At 40.9% G+C, this 21,636-nt stretch overlaps 1 protein-coding gene across 3 annotated transcripts in view; it reads left to right on the top strand.

Moving 5' to 3' along the window:
- MDGA2 (MAM domain containing glycosylphosphatidylinositol anchor 2) overlaps window positions 1-21,636 on the top strand; it is a 601,160-nt gene that overhangs the window by 193,024 nt on the left and 386,500 nt on the right. For all 3 annotated transcript variants that reach the window (XM_034433316.2, XM_034433314.2, XM_060693980.2), the window contains exon 2: window positions 10,276-10,415. In XM_034433316.2, coding sequence (XP_034289207.2) covers window positions 10,276-10,415 — 140 coding nt within the window. The remainder of the gene's footprint in view (window positions 1-10,275; window positions 10,416-21,636) is intronic.

Raw genomic sequence — 21,636 nt, 5'->3', positions numbered from 1 at the left:
TCTGTTCATTGTGCAATATAAATCATCTGTTTTTAAAGCTGGTTCATTAAAATCTTGTTTGTTTTGTACAGTCATAGATAGTTGTTCAAAGTGATGCTAATTTTTCCCCTGCCTTTGCAAAATCCTATTCTATTGCTTAACCCTTTACTCTTCATCTATGGTTAAAATTCAGTTTGTTACTTCTGCCCATTTCTATGTATTGATGTTTGTATAGATTCTATGTGTACAGGTAATCCTTGACTTACAACAGTTCATTTACCGTGTTTCCCTGAAAATAAGACCCTGTCTTATATTTTTTGAACCCCAAAATAAGCACTTGGCTTTATTCTTGGGGAGGTCTTATTATTTTGGGGTACGTGGAACAAGATGGGGCTCCTCTTGCCGTCTTACCTGATTTCCAGCTCTGCGTTTAAATATTTTCAGGGAGGGCTTATTTTCAGGGGGAGGCTTATTTTAGCACATGCGCTCAAAAGCCTGATTGGGCTTATTATCAGGGGATGTCTTATTTTCGGGGAAACAGGGTAGTGACCATTCAAAGTTACAACGACACTGGAAAAAGCGAGTTATGGCTGCTTTTTGGAGTTATAACCGTTGCGGCATCCCCATAGTCACATGATCAGAATTCAGACATTTGGTAACTGACTCATATTTATGACGGTTACAATATTACAGGGTCATATGATGACAGTTTGTGACCTTCTGGCAAGCAAAGTCAGTGGGGAAGCCAGATTCACTTAACAACTGTGGCAAGAAAGGTCATACAATGAGCCAACATTCACTTAAATATCTCGGTTAGGAACAGAAATGTTGGGCTCAATTGTGGTCGTAAGTCGAGGACTACCTGTATTCTTTCTCTTGGTATAGCTTCATGTAAAACCAATACAGTTCATGGCTCCAAACTGATTTGCTAGATGTTTGCTCAGTTTTGCCTTTTCCTACTGGGACTCAATCTAAAAGTTCTGCAATAAGCAATATCCTCGGATGTAGGCATTAGGCAATTTCCCCTTTAGCTGCAACAATCTGCCTTTATCCACCTGTGATAAAAGTGCTGAGTTTCAAAGCTAAGCATTCCAATGCTGAGACTTGGAATAGGGGATCTGATTTTGTTTATACGTTTCTTAATGAAAATGTTACTTCCGATGTTATAATTAAAAGGAATGTGCTTGTTTCATCAGCAAGATAAAGATTCCTTTGAAATAAGCTTGATTCTGGGTGATTGGAAATATCCAAGTTGCCTTTTTTTTACAATGGTACAAAGGTTGTCTGAAAATTGTCTTTTTCTAAGGTATTTTTGTACTTCTCACCCTAATCCGCCGCTCTGAAATTGTTCTGCCACGTAGGCCCTAATACGTCCTAACCCTGCTTAACATCTTGAGATTGATGTCATCTGAATTGTCCTTAATTAGAGGTAATGAATAAATTAGAAGGAGATTTTTGGAAAAAGTCAACTTGAAGATGAGTATTTTTGAGCTAGATTTCATTAGCGGCTCTTTCCTCTGGTTCCCTTGAATTAATAGTAATTTTAGTGATTCCTCAGAAGTCATTTTGTTATACAGTTTCCCCCAAAATGCCAGTTTGGATGTTTAAATTTTCTGGTTTTGTGCAACTTTCCACATACAGCACATGCTCATTTTTAGCTGTATAATTCAGGATATTTTAAGGGTATTCAAATTTTGACCATAGAAGCCCGAATCAAATAAATACAGCTCATTGTTGTCACCTATCATGATGCTTGATTTGTTTGCAGATTTCAGAAATCCACTCTGATTTCTTTGATATCTTTAAATCAAGTGAGGAAAGAAATTCAGAAGACAAGGGTGAGCATAATAGAAGGTAATATTTGTAGTTCAGGGCTGAATTGTGGAGTTCTTGGTGCTCTCTGAGTTGCATGTTTTCTTGCAGATGTATCATTACCCAACTATAATGTTTATTTATTTATTTAAAACATTTATATAGCTGCCCATCAGTGGTGGTATTCACTTACCTTCTGTTCTGCCCCAGCTACAGACCCCAAAGAACGCAGCACACACAAAGTCTGTACAAGCCTTAGTTTACTAAATTAAAGCAGTCTTTTTCAAACAAAGACTGTTAATTAACTTTCTTTACAGCCTACAAGAATCCAAAGAATAAATAATCGTAATCTTACTAGGATTGGCAGAAAGCCCAGAAGCAATTTGCAGGAAACTGATAAAAGAACGAAGGAGAGTGAACTAAATTGTTCCCTGCAAATTGTCTCAGTTGTCGTCCATCCTTAAATAGGCTAAGGGAGTGGCCAATTAGCCCCAAGCCTTACTCTTGAGGAGACCTCCTCCTGAGGAGCCACTCCTGCCTTTTGGCAGTTCTGCGTGCCGTGCATCGAGAAGAGGCTCCTCCTCTTCTTTCTCTTCACCCATGGAAGTTTCTGGAGGTTCTGAAGGCCCTGGCTGAATCCCCACCTCTGGCACCACATCTTCTCCAGCCTCCTCATTGTCTGACTCGAGTGCCAGCTGCACAGGCTGCTGGCGTAGCACCACATCAGCCTCCTCGCTGTTGGAATCAGCTACTAGCTGCACAGGCTGCTGACGGGCCACAACACCTTCGCTATCGGTTCGCAAATGGGAGTGCATGCTCTCTTCGCTCATGTGTGCCACCTCTGGACATGCACAGGACCTTCTGCGCATGCGCAGAATATCAGAAATCGGATGTGCTGACATCCGGGCGGGTGGGCGGAGCCTCCCACAGCCACCGCTATCGGTTTGCCCGAACTGGATAGAAATGGCTAAATACCTCCACTGCTGCCCATCAAATATTGAACCCTCAGTGTCTCCCAATTAGCAATAAAACAATATTAATAATGAAACACAATACAGAAATATACTAAACCCATAAACATTAAACACCTGGCGTCAGAATGAAAGATCTGACATACAGTCTCTCAGAAGATCTCCTCACCCACCTCAACCCATGTCAGAATTTGGGAGAAATGCCAGGTCTTCAGTTTTTTATGAAAGACTAGGAAGGTGGAGGTCTGCCAAACTTCAGGGGGAAGGGTGTTCCATATGGTAGGGGCTGCTATTGAAAAAGCATGTTTCCTAATTCCCCATAAAATGATAATATTTAAGGATTAGAACCGCAGAAAAAACAATTGCTACCAACCTGCCTTCCATTGAGGACCTGTATACTGCACGAGTCAAAAAGAGGGCTATGAAAATATTTATAGACCCCTCGCATCCTGGACATAAACTGTTTCAACTCCTACCCTCAAAATGACGCTATAGAGCACTGCACACCAGAACAACTAGACACAAGAACAGTTCTTTTCCAAATGCCATCACTCTGCTAAACAAATAATTCCCTCAACACTGTCAAACTATTTACTAAGTCTGCACTACTATTAATCTTCTCATCTTTTCATCGTTCCCATCTCCCATCTCTTCCCACTTATGACTGTATGACTGTAACCTTGTTGCTGGTATCCTTACGATTTACATTGATATTGTTTCCTGATTGTTTACTTGTAACCTATGACTATCATTAAGTGTTGTACCTTATGATTCTTGATGAACGTATCTTTTATTTTATGTACACTGAGAGCATATGCACCAAGACAAATTCCTTGTGTGTCCAATCACACTTGGCCAATAAAAATTCTATTCTATTCTATTCTATTCTATTCTATTCTATTCTATTCTATTCTATTCTATTCTATTCTATTCTATTCTATTCTATTCTATTCTATTCTATTCTATTCTATTCTATAAGAGCCGAGGTGGCACAGTGGTTAGAGTGCAGTACTGCAACTACTTCAGCTGACTGCTAGTTCAGCAGATCAGTGGATAAAATCTCACCGGCTTAAGGTTGACTCAGCCTTCCATCCTTCCGAGGTGGGTAAAATGAGGACCCAGATTGTTGGGGGCAATATGCTATTTAGTATACTGTCTTTGGTGTAAGCCGCCCAGAGTCCGCGGAGAGTGGGCGGCATAGAAATATGACTTATAAAATAAATAAATAAATATTCTATTCTATTCTATTCTATTCTATTCTATTCTATTCTATTCTATTCTATTCTATTCTATTCTATTCTATTCTATTCTATTCTATTCTATAGGGACTAGGGCAAGTGTAAGGACCTGCCTCCGCTACCTTCTCAGGAAAGCATGACTCGCGAAACAATTTGCATTTCAAAAGGAACTTTTACTGAGAGACAGTGATTGCAGGGACATCAAGCGGAGTTTGAAATTTCCCTTCAACCCCCCCCACCCCCACCCCAATGCCCTATGTATACCGGTAGCCAATAAAATGCCGCAAAAGTGTTTTGAGAACTCTGAGGCTGGATGGTGAGAAGAGGTCTTCCTCGGGGCTTTGTGACCTTGAGTAACAGGCTGAAACCAGCTGAGAGGGAGCCTGTCCAGATGGCCCATCCCCCCTCCCTAATTCCCATGCAGTTATGGCAAAAGCAAAAGCATGCAAAACATTCAACTCGCAAAGTATGCTTCACTGGAGTGGTATTCACTTACGTTCGCTACTGGTTCGCAAATGTGAGCCTGCTCACACTCACCTCCGTGCATGCACAGGGCCTTCCGTGCATGCGCAGAGCATCAGAAACGTGGATAAATGGGACATGATTACATCCGGACGGGTGGGCGGAGCCATCCGCAGCCGCTGCTAGCAGTTCGCCCAAACCGGATAGAACTGGCTGAATACCACCACTGATATCTACTCTATCTAATTTGGTAGAAGGAGTAGTGAAACGTTGTCCAACAGATAACTTACTCTGTATATTGACTTGCTCTGATGAAGTTACCAAATTAGGATATGAGATCTGAAAGCAAACAACCCAAGCTCAGACAGCACCAAGAAGTCTAAAGGTGAGCATAATATTGCCTGCAGATTGTTTGTGGGGGGGGGGGCACGTTATATAATTCTGTGGACCAATCTGAATATTGAAGTTTTCCTCCAAGCATGTCTCTTCTCACCTTCTCTGCCACCTGGCTCACTTACTTCTCGGACGCTGCGGCAATGCTTTGATTAATGCTTTACATTTTCTCAGTTGCAAGACAAATATTATTATTGGGTGTCATCTCCCCACCCACCTTTTTATTGCACATCAAGGGACTTTTCCACCCAGGGGTGCTATTCAGAAGGTTCTGACAGGTTCTGGAGAACCAATAGCGGAATTTTTGAGTAGTTCGGAGAACCGGCAAATACCACCTCTGTCTGGCCCCAGAATGGGGTGGGAATGGGCATGAAGGAGTGGGGAGGGAAAGGAGATTTTGCAGTATCCTTCCCCTGCCACACCCACCAAGCCACACCACGCCCACCAAGCCACGTCCACAGAACCGGTAGTAAAAGAAATTGAATTTCACCACCAGTTTTTTTTGTAGTTATTTCAAGCTGTGACTTGAGCAATAGGGAACTCACTATTGTTTTATAATGGCTTAGCCAGAGTTCACTAAATGTCCTGGTTTTAGTCCCTGCCCTGACATTTCAAAAATAGGGAGTCTGTGTAGATTTTTTTTTTAAAATGTATTTTCTTCTGTTTTATGCCCAATAGAATCCACCCCCCCTCACATACATAACTTCTGTAGCACACATGATCCACACCGGGTTAAACCTGGACTGCAAATTAACTCTAAATTCTATAGAGTCTTAGTTAATGTTTCACATCCTGTGTTTCCCCCCACCCCAAGGATTAGAACTCAGCCGCCTGGTGAAATTAAGACATGTGGAGGGCTCTTACTTTATTTAATGATGATTGAATCTTGTAATCTCTGCATCTACAACAGGCAATCAGGAAGTCTGTCCCATCGACGGCAGCCAGGTTTTCATTATGGGTTGTGTAAAAAAAGAAAAGAGGATGAATCCCATCATGCCGACTCCTTAATTTTATTGTCCTCATTAAAGCGTTTTGCTCGTGTAATGAGCAAGATAACACATTTCAAGCAGCATATACTGTATAATGAAAAAGGAAAAATAATGAAAAGTTAATTTTGTGTAAATTAAGAGGAAAAATACCTTGAGTTAAAATTAAAAAATATAAAGTTTCCTTCCGGGGATTTTGGAGATTAATAATGCGGTGATGAATGCCATCCTTATCCATTAATACTTTGCAGGGGGAAAAAATGTTGCTAAATACATGGCATTTTCCCAACCTGCAAGAATATATTTATTTAGGAGCTGTATGTATACGTTTATATGTACACACAAACATACATAGTGAAATTTCTTCAAGTGCATATAGGTAGTCCTCAATGTACGACCACAACTGAGTTCAAATTTTCTGTTGCTAAGCAAAATATTTGTTAAGTGAGTTTTGCCCCATTTTATGACTTTTCTTGTCACAGTTTTTGTTGTTAAGGGAATCAATGCAGTTGGTAAACTAGTAACACGGTTTTTTAAGTGAAACGGATTACTCTGTTGATTTTGCTTGTCAGAAGGTTGCAAGAGGTGATCACATGACCCTGGGGCACTGCAACCCGTAAATATGAGTCAGTTGCCAATATCGGAATTTTGACCATGTGATCATGGGGATACTGCAATGGTCGTAAGTGTGAAAAACTCTCATAAATCACTTATTTCAGTGATGTTGTAACTTTGAACGGTCATTAAATGAACTGATGTAAATTGAGGACCACCTGTATTTACTATTTCCTTCCTCCAGCTGTTTTCATCCCCCAGTTTCACCCTAACCCCTGGAATTCCCCAGTGGTTTCCTATCCATGTAGTAATCAGCACTGACCTTGCTTAACTGTTGAAGACTAGCGAATATTGGTTAGGTTTTATTCCCTGCTGAAAGATGATTATTGTTTGCAAATAGCAACAGCACTTAGGCTTATATACCACTTTACAGTGCTTTACAGCCCTCTCTAAGCGGTTTACAGAGTCAGCATATTGCCCCCAACAATCTGGGTCCTCATTTTACCGACCTTGGAAGGATGGAAGGCTGAGTCAACCTGGAGCTTGTGAGATTCGAACTGCCAAATTGCAGTCAGCAGAAGTAGCCTGCAGTACTGCACTGTAACCACTGTGCTACCGTGACTCTTACAGATAGTCACTTAGCAACTGTTTGAAATTACAGCTGACCCCCCCCCAGGATTTATGACTCAGTTCCAAAATTCCAACGGCTATCCATAGTCACATGACCATATTTTAGGTAGTTGACAATCGGCCTGCATTTGCAGCTGTTTGCAGCATCCTGCAGTCACACACCTGTTTTTAGACATTTTTGTTAAAAACTAGCATTTACTTCCTGCTTTATCCAGAACCAGCCAATGGCGAACCATTGATTCACTTAATGATAAGCATTTACTTAGCAGCGGCGTTAGTAGATTTTTAACCATGGTGTTTGCTTAATTATCGCCACAAAACAGGTCATAAAATTGGGTCAATCACATGGTTGAGCTGATTTATAACGGTCATGATTTATGACTGTGATGGGTAGGGTCTATTATGGTCATAAATTGAGAATGACCTGCATTGCAGTGTTCTTTTCCAGCCAGTCAAGGAACCGTGTCTTTTCCAAGGTATTCCATGTCGCTCCCATTCTACCATCCTAGTATCTTCACTTTCTTTTAACAGGCAATCCATTTTCCTTGGCCATTGAGCATGTCAAACACTGCCGGTTTGTTGTTTGTGTTAGAAATAAATTTTACCAAGTTTGTTTCTGAGCCAGAATGAAGACAGTTGCTTGAATGTGAGCTGAACTTTATTTCCAAGATTACGGTGGCTGCCCAGAGCCCTTCCCCAAGAGCTCTTTATAGGGAGAAAGACATGTGTGAAAGTGTGCCCACCCTGTAGGAATTCCAAGAAAGTGAACTTAGCTGTGTTTCCTAGAGGGAACGCTCAGACAATCTGCTTGGTTGCAGTTTCTGCTTATTTAGTATTGCAGTTGGAAATGGCAATCTCATCCGAGAAAGGATCTTTTGTTATTTAATTAAGAAGATCTCTGTTCACTTGGATAGGCTGGTGCTTTCTGCCACATTATAATCTTTGTCTTGAATCCACTGAAATTTCTCACCTTGTGTCCCAGTTGTAATTTTTAACCCTTTGTACCACAGGTGAGTGTCACATACTGTTACAACCGGTTCGCCCAGCACCAGAAATGTGAGTGCGCGCACCATCCATGCATATGTGCGGTGTCACAAAACATGGCAATTCACTCGCACGTACCATCCATGCATGTGTGTGGTATAAAAAACACAACAATTTGCTCACACACACCTTCCTCACATGCGTGCAGTGTCAAAAACACAGCAATATAGGACAGGATTATGCCCAGGTGGGTAGGCAGGTGGGCAGGTGGACGGGTCGCAGGTCGCAACTACCGGTTCGCCTAAACCAGTCTGAACCGGCAGCAGCCCACCACTGCTTTGTACTGATAAACAGTAAGAAAACTGTAGAGGTAGTTCTTGACTTATAACCACAATTGGGACTGAAATTTTAGCTGCTGAGCAATGTGTTCATAAAGGAAGGCATGACATGACCACATTGCTCAATGACTGCAATCCTGGCACTTCCAGCTGCTGTTGTTATTTTTTTTTTTTAATTGAAAAGTTTTTACAAACATTTTAACCAAGTTTTAAGCCCCTCCTCCCTCCCCATTGCCCCTCCCTCCCCTCCCCCTTCTCTCCCCCTCCCCGACTTCCCAGAGCAAGATACAGGGTATTTCATTTAGCAATCTTAATCTAACATATGCTAATTATCTAAAATCCAGCTGCTGTTGTTAATTGATAATTTCAAGTTGTTAAGCGGAGGGAATCCCAAATAAGGAGCATACCATTCTTTCTCCAACTAGTGTGATTATTGCCATTTAAGTAAATTTCCTTCTCCAGATAATTATGCTATTTGGAGAAGGAATGGTGCACATGATTTGGAGAATGAGGTCTTCTGTGAGAACAGGGCTCCTGACATTTCTCCAAATAGTGTGCCCTATTTGGAGACCCGAAAGAAACCAGAAGGTTTCTGAAGGTTTCTGAAACATGGGGAGCATGACTTGGGGTATGCGGCTTGAAAATGGCGCAAGGTAGCAAAGTTAGCACAATTTTGGGAGCTCCCAAAAAAATGTTTATGACTTGGACTGAAAGGAATTTGGATCATACTGAGAAGACCAGCGATGGAAACAGATTTATTTGTTTATTTGATTTCTGTGGCCACCCATCCCAGCAACATACTCGAGGCAGAGTACATCATAAAAAACAATTAAAACCGTATGGAATAAATATATATAGCACCAGTAAACTTGTTACTATTGGTGTTAATACAACAAGGAAACACATTCGGCCTCTTGGCGCACTCGGGCCCCCTGCCTGGTTGCACATAGAAGATGTCAGCCTACTATCAACCTTACCAGGTAGATTAGTCAGGAACACAACCAAATGAACTACCGTGTTTCCCCGAAAATAATACCCTGTTTTATATTTTTTTGAACCCTGAAATAAGTGTTTGGCCTTATTGCCATGCACTCCAAAGCCCGATTGGGCTTATTATCAGGGGATGTCTTATTTTGGGGAAAACAGGGTAATTCTATTTTATTGTAAGGCTACGTTAACAGATCTTTGCAAGTCTGAAAGAACAATTCTCCCTCTATCTCCTTTATAGCCTGAGAAACTAGGGAGGGTCTCACTGACCCTCTTTGCCCTGCCCTGTACAGCTGCAGGCTCTGCTGCCTCTTATCCAATTGTTCCCTAGACATTCTCCTAAGGTTTTTCCAACATACCATTGTATCTATTGCACCTAGATAGGCAACTTTGAACAGATGTCTGACTATTTACTGACAAGAGAATATATAATTTATTAAATCTTTATAACTTACTATTCTGTCTCTGGCACTAAATATTTATTTTTGTTCCTTAGTGGCAATTAGTGGTTTCATTTGGTCCATTAACCTTAATCATATAACAACAACAACAAAAAGGCAAAATAGCATCAACAACAATTAAAAAACAAATGTTGTTTGTACATATCCCCCACTCAGTCTTCCTAGCTCAAACTCTTTGCTGATGTCAACCCTATGAGGTAGTCCGTACTAGGAAACCATAGGTCTGGATGCAAATGCTACTTGTATTATAAGGTTATAGTAACCGAATCTTGCAAATCTGGATGTTTCTCTCTTTTCGCTGCCTTTACATTGAAGAGAACTAGGGAGAGTCAAATCTGAGGCATCTTTTCAAATTACATTCCTTGCTTTGAACTCAGATTTCTTTTCCCATTGTCTTGATTGCAGCTCGTCTTCCTATTCCTCAGTTATTCCCCCAGTCCATTACAACTGATGAGTTTTCCTTCTGCTTATCTTTACAGCCCCACCCACAGTGAGGATTATACATTCGGGCCTCGCCTGTAACATTGAAGAGGAGCGGTATTCAGAAAGAGTGTACACCATCCGTGAAGGGGAGACCCTGGAGCTGACGTGTTTGGTTACAGGCCATCCCCGGCCACAGGTGAGCCTCCTGCTGTGATGATTTGCATGGTCTATCCACCCTGATTTTCTCTTCCATAGGTTTTTGTTGTCTACCTTGGGTTGCTACCTCAGAAAATAGAGAATTGGCCACAGAAAGCTACTGTATGTCTTCCTAGGGTGATGATAGCAAGATTTTTCTAGGATGTTTTGAGATATACATGGTAATATTAATGTAGAGTTAAAGTGTACTTTAGGAGTGACATGGTGGCTCAGTGGCTAAGACACTGAGTTTGTCGATTGAAAGGTTGGCAGTTCAGCGGTTTGAATCCCTAGTGCCACGTAACGGGGTGAGCTCCTGTTACTTTTCCCAGCTTCTGCCAACCTAGCAGTTCGAAAACACATAAAAAATTCAAGTAGAAAAATAGGAACCACCTTTGGTGGGAAGGTAACAGCATTCCGTGCACCTTTGGCATTTAGTCATGCCGGCCACATGACCACGGAGACGTCTTCGGAGAGCATTGGCTCTTCAGCTTTGAAATGGAGATGAGCACTGCCCCCTAGAGTCGGGAATGACTAGCACATACTGTATGTGCGAGGGGAACTTTTATCTTTTAAGGTGTACCTTGATTGTACAAAGAATGATTTGTACAGAGTGGATCCAAATATTTTGAGGTAGAGACTCTGAATTCTCCCATTCAAAACCAAGTAAGGAAAACAGGGAACAACACTGGAATTTTCTTAGAAAGGGAATATCGGTGTCCTGGAAGAAGGATTTCAGCTTTTTCAAATCTCACAATGTCCTTTATATTACCTCAGGCCTTTTAATGCTGTTGTATTTCTGCTACTGTGTGGTGTTTTAAGGAATTCTGTGTTTATCTCTGCTCTTTTTTCTAAACTGCCCTTTGGATTGCTTTTTAATAGCATTTCTCCAGTTTTCTTGAGTGGAAAAAGTCGTGGTTTAATTGCTTGTTTGGTGCTTATTTTTGTTGACCAGAGAGTAAGTGTTTCTGAATGCTCATTTCATTGAAAACTGTAAACAGTAGCCGTAAATGGTCAGCATTAAAGAGCAACTAAATGAAAATGGGTGAATTGTGACCACAGTGCCTGAAAGCAAGAAACTCTAAGTAAAGAGAATTGTGCTTATTTTAACTTTCCTTTTTTTGTCTCAGTTCTGCATTTTTAGATGTTTTCATGCAACAAAAATTGCACTGAATAATGATGTTTTGGCAGACAACTTTGCCTTTCGTTCAGTATTGCCCTTAACACACACAATATTGTGTACATTTTTTAAATTCTGTAGCCATTGTTTTGATTATGGTATTACCTTAGGGTATTGAAAGAAGTGTAGAAATCTTCTGCATCAATGAATCAATGAACCAAGTTTATTTATTAGATTTGGAAGTGCTAACTAGATTAATTTACATTTAAAAGCTAACAGAAAACACAACAAACGTAAAGGAGTTTATATTGCTCAGTCTGAATGGGGCATATTGTTATTGATATATTTCTTAGTTTATTAAGATTCCTATCCCCACTTTTCATCCAAGAATTCATGGTGGCATTCATGTCCATTACTTTTTCAATCTTATTTCAGAGATTTAAGAGGGCAATCACAGCAGAACCATCCACTGAAAAGATTGAACATGTTTTATTAGAGGTAGTCTTTGATTTACAATTGGGACCAGAATTTCTCTTACCAAGCAAGTTTTTTTTTTAAGTGAGTTGTGTCTCATTTTACAACCTTTTTTGCCATGGTTGTTAAGTGAATCATTGTAGTTGTTAAACAAATCATGCAGCCATTAAACAAATCTGGCTTCCCTCATTGACTGTGCTTGTCAGAAGATGGCTGGGAAGGTTACAAATGGGATACTGCAACCATCATAAATATATACTAATTGCCATTGGCTCAAATTTTGATCATGTGATTATGGGAATTCTGCAATGGTCATAACTATGAGGACCAGTCATAACTAAGTTTTGTTAGTACCATTGTAATGTTGAAGGGTTGCTAAATGAATGGTTATTAATCAAGAACTATCTATATGCCTTAAATGTTCATATTACTGGGAATGTTCCTTCTGAAGCTGATTTAAAGAACAAACTTTGAATATGTTTTGCCTTTATGTCATATTAAACATGTGATCAAGTCAAAGTATTGGATGGCCTCGTCATTTCATCTGCTGAGTGCTGGTTGCAAACTTTTTAAAAAAGCTAAATAATCATAAGTTCCATTCTATGGTTTTAGAAGCAAAAGGTTCAATCTAGTTTAAAGATAGACAGTTGAGAATATAAATTCAACCCACACATTGTAGATTGTCTTTTTAGCTGTCCTGTTCATGGTTTACATTGATCCGATCATTTGCCTATTCTTAATTTCTGATAGCAACTAGAAAAGACTGACTGTCCATTAAAGTGGAACTAATTATCAAAAATCTCAGTTTGTTGCCAAAGTCCATGGCCAGTTTTAATTGTCCTTCTGTACATTTTGTGCATCCTATCAGGCTACACATATATATATAGAGAGAGAGAAAAAAACTCTGTACACAGTTCAGAATTTGCTGCCTGGACTTATTTCTTTCCATCCACTATAAATGAAATAGGAATGAGATACACGTTCAAAGCTAACGGGATTTGAGGAACTAAGTCTCTTGATACATCAGGCTGACTCACTAGTCTTGACTTCAGCTAGCTCAGGACATTGCAAAGTAGCTGGGCACTCACATTCAATAGTAAGCAAGGTCATAGACTGACTGGCAATCCAACATCTCTTTTGATAATAGACAAAGGCATCAAGTAGAAATGGTATCCAGGGGGAATTCCAGAAGCACTCCAGGGGTCAAGTGACTGAGGTCCCAGAAAGCTATTTAGAGTCCATGGCCAATGCATAATTACTGTTTCAGCACTGACATCAACAATGACTACTTTTCTTTTACAACGAAAACCCTAGGCTGGCTAATTATGAAACTAAAGCTCTTATGAAACCAAGTCCCAACTGCCAGGCATCTCAGAAGAATTTTTAACTTGACCTTAGTCCAAAGGCCAACAAGCCACTCTATCTTGTGAGTCAATCTTTATTTACTCATTAGAAGATTTAGTCCATTATATTATATCCATTACGTAAATTCTATACCTACATCTGATCGTGCATAACCTAGAAAGCGTCTTTTATCCCTTCTCAACCAATCCCTTGTTCAGTTCAACTCTCCCTTATAAAATGAATGAGTTGGTTGACATGTCTATTCCCTGCATTCTTTGAGGTTCATCTTTGCTTTAGAAAGTCCACATTACTTTCCTCCTTGACAAAACAGCACACAATTTTGTCAGCTGCTGTTATATATTTTGAGTATGGATTTAGTGTTTTTCTGGAATATTGCCAAAGTCAGGAGAGGTTTGGTGTTTGTCTGGAACAGTGCTAAGACCACGTCCATCTCCTTCTGAAATGTGTTAAATCCGTGTCCATAAAGAGCCCAACTATCCAGAAATATCATCTGACAGTCAGGCTTTCATTGAACAGAGCCACACAAAACACTTGCACAAAAACAGTATGAGTAGAACAATGAACTAGCTGTGTTTAGTTGTCCCAAATGTGCTTTTTCAGGAGACAATTAGACTTTCTTGTTTTATCTTTTGAAAACGTTTCCCTTCTCGTCCAAGAACCTTCTTCAGCTCTGATAGTGTAGTGGGGAATGGAAGGATATATATTCTTTGCAGACAGTTGGTCATTTACATCCTTTTAGAGGGTTGTTGAAGCACTTGGAGGTTTATCTGTGTCCTCAGTGTCACCTGAGTAGTGCTTCTGGTTCCTGTGATCTGCAATTTTTTTCTCTGGAAATCCATTCCTACTCCCACACCATTCAAAAGGTGTTCCCTGGGGATGACTGAGAAGCTCTACAGACTTTTAGCTGGTTTAGTTGTGTCAACATTGATCTCCTGATCAGATCTAGTCCTTTTCAATAACAGTGCTTAGGAGATATTCACTTATCGGCTGGCAAAAACTGATGCTGATGTTTCTTGGAATCAGTTAGAGCAGAAATGTAGTAGAGAATACTAAACAAGGAAGCTTGGATAGAAGTTGCTCATTAACAAAAGGTAAAGAAGAGTTAATTTTGAGGGAGATTTTATCTGTATTTGGTGAGTTTCTGAATGCAGGTAGTCCTCAACTTACAACAGTTCATTTAGTGACTGTTCAATGTTAAAATGGCACTGAAAAAAAATATTTATGACTGGTTTTCACATGTACGACCATTGCAGCATCCCTATGGTCACATGATGGTTCATATTTATGACAGTCGTGGTGTCCCAGGACTGTGTGATCATTTTTTGTGACCTTCTGACAAACAAAATCAATGGGGAAGCCAGATTCACTTAACAACCATGTCACTAAATTAACAACTGCAGTGATTCACTCAACAGCTGTGGTAACATGGAGGAAAACTTACTTAACAAATGTCTCACTTAACAACAGAAATTTTGGGCTCATAAGTCAAGGACTATCTGTATTTCTGAATGTTTTTTCTTGGACTAACTACCAAACATCCAGCATCCTAGCAACTACAGGGTGTAATCAGAGAGCCCTTAAGAGGAAAGAGGGGCTAACATTCAAACTTAAACAGTGGCACTTGTCTAAAATATGCAAAGCGGAAGAAAAAGAAAGAATAGAACTGACCTTACAAAGTATATTTAAACATTCAGCATAAACATAGATTCAATTTAAATAAATATACCTATGCATTCTAAACTGGATAGGAAGAGAACTGGATATCTGGCAGAATACATGGTGATTGCTTATCTGATTTAAAAGCTATGAATGCTGTGCTACATTTAGATATTTCTAGGCATTGCTGGAAAAAATCAGAAGAATATAGTGAAATATGCTGTGTATCAGTGTTTGCATACAAATGCTGGAAGTCTGCAGGCTGATCTTGGAAGCCATTATTGACATACTGGATATAACTGAAATCCAGACAGGGAATCTCCTGGTCCCTCAGATGATGAAAAGTGGCTAAGAGACAAAAAGGAAATAGCAGAGAAGCTGAATAAATTCTTTGCCTCCATCTTCACAGGAGAAAAATTGAGGGAATTCCTTGAGCCCGAACTCTTCTCAGGAAGAGAATCAGATTAACTGAGCCAAAAAAAAAATGTAATAAGAAAGATATGCTAGGTTTTATGGCAAATTGAATGTCAACAAAATACCAGGCCCTATGCCTAACCTTTTTGCCGTCGCGTGCCAAAAGCGGGGGCAGTGGGGGGGGATTGCACATGCACGTGCCCACACCCATAATTCATTGCGCCCCATCCCCCCACGCATGCGTGCGTGACCGCCCCGCTCTCCCCCTGCTTTTGGCACGCAATGGCACAGTGGGCCCGGTAGGCCCATTTTTTGCCCTCCCCAGGCTCCAGAGCCTTTCTAGAAGCCTGGGGAGGGCGAAAACGGCCTTCCCCAACCCCCTAGAGGCCCTCCAGAGGCCCTGAAACAGCTCATTTCCCGACTTCCAGTGGGCCCGGAAGGCCCAAAAATCAGCTGGCCAGCTGTGCGTACATGCGTGCTGGACTGAGGTAGGGCAACGCTTGCGTGCCCACAGATATGACTCTGTGTGCCACCTGTGGCACACGTGCCATAGGTTCGCCATCACGGCCCTATAACATCCACTCAAGGAACCAGATCCTGATGAACACCCACCTAAAGAACTTAAAGCTGAGATTGCAGACACTTTAATTAAAATCAATCAATCAATCAATAAGAATAGAGCTGGAAGGGGCCTTGGAGGTCTTCTAGTCCAATCCCCTGCTCAAGCAGGAGACCCTATACAATTTGAGACAAGTAGATGTCCAGTCTCTTCTTAAAAACCTCCAGTGACGGAGCACCCACAACTTCTGAAGGCAAGATGTTCCATTGGATAATTGTTCTCACTATTAGGAACTTTCTCCTTAATTCCAGGTTGCTTCTCTCCTTGATTAATTTTCATTCATTGTTTCTTGTCTTGCTTTCTGGTGTTTTGGAAAATAGATCTTCTTTGTGGCAACCCCTCAAATACTGGAATACTAATATCCTGTCACCCCTAGTCCTTCTTTTCCCTAGACTAGCTCTCTCTATGTTCAGCCCCCATGGTTGAGGATTGGAAGATAACCAGTATAGCTACAATTTTTGACTGACTGGGAAATTATGGGAGTCTACACATCTTCGAGTTGCCAAGGTTGAGAAGCACTGGCTTAACTGCTAGGCCCTGAAGACATGGCTCTGCCATTGGGCTTAGGAGTCCAACAGTGGTGGATAGCTTTTCCAGTGACTTTGTTGATCTTGACAGAAAGTTGAATTTTGCTGCTGACTGTGGTTATTATTTTCAGGTGTTTATTAAAGGCTATGTATTTTGGTCTTTAAATTGTTTTTATTGGGTTGTTGTTTTTAGCTGTTATGAGCTGTCTAGAGTCATTTATTTGAGATGGGCAGCCATACAAACCAAATTAAATAAATAAATAAATAAATACATACATACATACATACATACATACATACATACATACATACATAAACATACATAAAAAGGGGGGCTTTTTATCAGGTCTGCCTGATATGCCAGTTGCGCCCCTTTCTGGATCGGGACTCCTTGTGCACGGCCACTCATGCCCTCGTCATGTCACGCCTGGACTACTGCAATGCTCTCTACATGGGGCTCCCCTTGAGGAGCACCCGGAGGCTCCAGCTGGTTCAGAATGCGGCCGCGCGGGTGATTATGGGAGCGACGTGGCGCTCCCATGTAACACCTCTCCTGTGCGAGCTGCATTGGCTCCCGGTGGTCTTCCGGGTGCGCTTTAAGATGTTGGTTCTCATCTTTAAAGCGCTCCATGGCTTAGGGCCAGTATATTTGCAAGACCGCCTGCTGCTACAAATAACCTCCCACCGGCCAATACGCTCTCACAGAGAGGGCCTCCTCAGGGTGCCGTCGGTCAGGCAATGTCGGCTGGCGGCCCCCAGGGGGAGAGCCTTCTCTGTGGGGGCACTCGCCCTGTGGAACGAGCTGCCTCCTGGAATACGACTGATCCCGGACCTCCGTACCTTCTGTAAAGCCCTGAAGACGTTTTTATTCCACCAAGCCGGCCTAGTCTAAATGGTTCTTAATTGGGATTTTAAATTTTATGGACTTGGGGGTTTTAAATTGGGAAGCTAATGATTTAATTCTTTTTAATTATCTTAACTTTTGTATTTGTATGTTTTTTAATTTTGGCTGTTCACCGCCCTGAGTCCCCTCTGGGAGAAGGGCGGTATACAAATTAAATTAATAAATAATAAATAAATAAATAAATACATACATTTGTTGTTGTTGTTAGTTGCGAAGTCGTGTCCGACCCATCGCAACCCCATGGACAATGTTCCTCCAGACCTTCCTGTCTTCTACCATCCTCTGGAGTCCATTTAAGCTCACACCTACTGCTTTAGTGACTCCATCCAGCCACCTCACTCTCTGTCGTCCCTTTCTTCTTTTGCCCTCAATCTTTCCCAGCATTAGGCTCTTCTCCAGTGAGACCTTCCTTCTCATTAGGTGGCCAAAATATTTGAGTTTCATCTTCAGGATCTGGCCTTCTAAAGAGCAGTCAGGGTTGATCTCCTCTAAGACTGACCGGTTTGATCGCCTTGCAGTCCAAGGGTCTTGCAGGAGTCTTCTCCAGCACCATAGTTCAAAGGCCTCAATTCTTTGGCACTCAGCCTTTCTTATGATCTAACTTTCACAGCCATACATTGCAACTGGGAAAACCATAGCCACATACATACATATATACATATATACATACATACATACATACATACCAGTTCCGCCCGGTTCCGCCAAGCTGGTAGCGGTGACGATATGACATCACCGAACCGGTTCTGCCCCCCCGCCCCCCCACATTATTCTTACCTTTTATTTGGCCCCACCCCCAATCTATTGCTGCCTCCTGAGCCCCAGCTGATGGGCTATAAGGAAAAAAACTGTTTAAACTCTTGCCGGGGGGCGGGGGGGCTTCAAAGGGCCGCCCTACAGCTGATCACTGGTAAAAGGCAGTTTGGTGGTAGACCGGTGCCTCCAAAAACAAATGAATAGACTGGTACAGCTCTGCAAGCAGTTAAAAGCCTGGTAGACCAGTACCTCTGCTAAATCCTAAAGAATTGTCACATGACCATCAAGCCACACCCACAAAATAAGCCACGCCCACAGAACCGGTAGTAAAAAAAATTAGAACCCACCCCTGATACATACATACATACATACATACATACATACATACATACATACATACATACATCTATTTTGGTGAAGATAGTGGAGAATGCTATTGAAGATAAAATTAACAAACATTTAGCCTTATCATTGCAGCATTACTAAGGGGAAGTCCTCGACTAATTTACTACCGTAGATATTTTTGAAGGTGTTGATGTTGTGTGAATACTTTAAGGGCAAGCCAGTGCATATCACTTACTTAGATTTTTCTAAAAGCCTTTGATAAAATCCCTCATCAAAGATTTTTTTTCAGTAAGTTTAACAGTCATGGAATAAAAAGGTGGCTCTGCTTCTGGATAAGTAGCTAACTGAAGAATAGAGGTAAAAGAATAATTCTTACACAAAATGTGAGGTAAAATTAGTTGGGTCTCCCCCCCCAATGTTTTGTCCCAAGTCCAACAATTTTTAACATTCTTATAAAGCATCTGAAATTGCCCATGATTGGTGGAATAGCCAAGTTTGCTAATTACACTACATTATCTAGAGTAGTAACAACAGTAAGGAATTGCAAAGAGCTTCCATGAGATCTCTGCACGTCAGAGGAGTAGACATCATCAAAATGGCAGATGACATTTCACATGAGCAAATGCAAAGTGATGCACATTGGTGCCAAAACCCTTAACTACTTGTACCAGTTAATGGGTTCATAGATAGTAGTGACTGATAAGGAAAGAGATCTTGGAGCAAATGGAAAAGAGCTTATTGAAAGTGCCAGCCCAATCTGCTATTTTAAAAAAAAGGACAACAGCATGTTTGAGATACTAAAAACGGTACTCACAATAGAGATGTCAATGCCCTGGTATACAGGACATCAATGATGAAACCACTTCTGGAATATTGTGTACAGTTCTGATTGTTGCACCTTCACAAGAGTATTGTGGAGCTAGAGAAGGTTCAGAGGGGGATAATTCAGAGAATAGCTTCTCTATGAGCAATGTTTGCAATGTTTGGAGTTTTTTGGTCTTCAGAAGAAGTAAATGAGAAGGGATATGGCAGCCTATACAGAATTAGGCAGGGTGAGGATACCATATTTTTCGGAGTATAAGACACACTTTCCCTTCCCCCCCCCAAAAAAAAGAGGCTGAAAATTTGGGTGTATCTAATACTCCGAATGTAGCTTTTTTGAAGCTTTTTTTCAGCCCTAATGAGGCGCTAGCAAGTGAAGAGATCTTCCGTCCTTTGCCTGCTCCTTCCGACTCTCAGCTGTGCTTTAGAAGTTTTTTTCAGCCCTAAGAGGCGCTAGCGAGTGAAGCGATCTTCTGAGCTTCGCCTGCTTTTCTCATTGCTTCTCTCTCCAAAGATCAGCTGTGCTTTAGAAGCTGTATTTTATCCCCAAGCAGGGGATGAAAAGCGCGTGCATGCTCAAAACCAGCAAACTAATGTGCTGAAGCTGACCAGACTAAGGACGCTAGCCAGATGAATACCTGGTAAGCAGGTTTTTTTCCCCTATTTTCCTTCCCAAAAACTAAGTTGCATCTTATACTCCGGTGCATCTTATACTCCGAAAAATATGGTAAGTGGACAAGGTGAGGCTAGTTTCCCCTTCCCAAAATACTAGAACCAGTATTATATATATTTCTTTTTGCTGTACTGATTCTTCCAGAATCTCCATTTGGCACCAGTGGTCATCACATCAAATTCCAAGTTTGGATTTCACATTCTGTAAACACACAAACGTACACACACCCACATAATGTGAAATCCAACCTTGGGATTTGCTGCCAGGAGGTGTGGCACTGGCTGTCAGTTTAAAAAATGGGTTGGAGTCATTCATTGAAGTCAGGAGGATCAATGGCTATTAACACTGGTGGCAATGACACCGTGGGAAGGCCATCTGATGGAAGATGTAGTGGATTTATTTATGCAGTTGCTTGGTTACTGTTAGGCTTTGTACTGGACAAGATAGACCAGAAGTCTGATCCAGCAGGGCACTGTTTATGTTTTTATGACATTTATTGTGAAGGCAGGGGAACAAAGCTTCAGTAATTGAACAGTCCTTATCCTTAACTTGCTTTGTACATTATCAATAAGCACAGCACAATCTCTTGGCATCTTGTCTGTACCAAGATAGTGATAATGGGGCAGCAAAAAAAATTATACCAGTGTAATTTTCTTCTAAATCAAGAACTAGTGGATAGTACTTTAAAGTAGTTTGATAATAAGTTTGTGAGTTTCCAGAGTTCTGATAATGCTTTGTTCTACTAGACCCTGGAGGTGGTGCCTTTTCCAATCTCTATGAGTATTCAGTCTGCAAGTGGCTTCCTCAGACCCCATAGCTTGGTAACGTTGGAGAAAACAACCTGTTGCTCTGCAGTTTGCTAGCACTAGTTGTTAATGGAATAATTGGAAATTGCTTTAAATGAACTGCTTATTGTTTTACTCTCTTCAACAGCTGGCACATATGCCAAGCACACATCAAACATGACTGCAATGAATGATCATGTACCAATTCATTTCAAATTATAACATCGTGATTAAGGCAAACAATTCATTTCAATTATAGTAGCATGATAATGTGTTAAATTCATTACAAACTAGACAGATCAATCGTTAAAAAATAACTTAAGCTGAAGTCAGATTCAATCAGGCTTTCCGGTGTAGATTATCCATAATGTGAAAGCATCGGAAGAGGAAAATTTCTTGCAACTAGCATTTTTTTCTAAAAAAAAGATGGCTAGGTATCTAAAATAAACACTAAGAAGATCAGGACGTAATAAGCTTCTCTTGAAACTTAGTGTAGGGTTGTCCAGAGAAGGGACAGAATCAAAATGGAGGAAGTGACTTGATGACTGAAGTCCTACTTTTTTTGATATGTGTGCAACATATGCTCAACCAACCAGTGATGCCTACCATTTTGATGATACTGACCTTCTTACCTAAATTTGGTTACAAATTCTTTTTGGAGTAAATTGTATATATATGTATATGGTACTGTCCATGGGGTTTTCATGGACTCACTGGAGAAGAGCCTAATCCTGGGAAAGATTGAGGGCAAAAGAAGAACGG

The sequence above is a fragment of the Pantherophis guttatus genome, chromosome 1 (genome assembly GCF_059756535.1).
Source record: "Pantherophis guttatus breed Tessera chromosome 1, ASM5975653v1, whole genome shotgun sequence".
Classification (NCBI taxonomy): Eukaryota; Metazoa; Chordata; class Lepidosauria; order Squamata; family Colubridae; genus Pantherophis; species Pantherophis guttatus.
The sequence above is the reverse complement of the archived record's forward strand: the minus strand, read 5'-3'. Positions and strand labels throughout refer to the sequence as shown.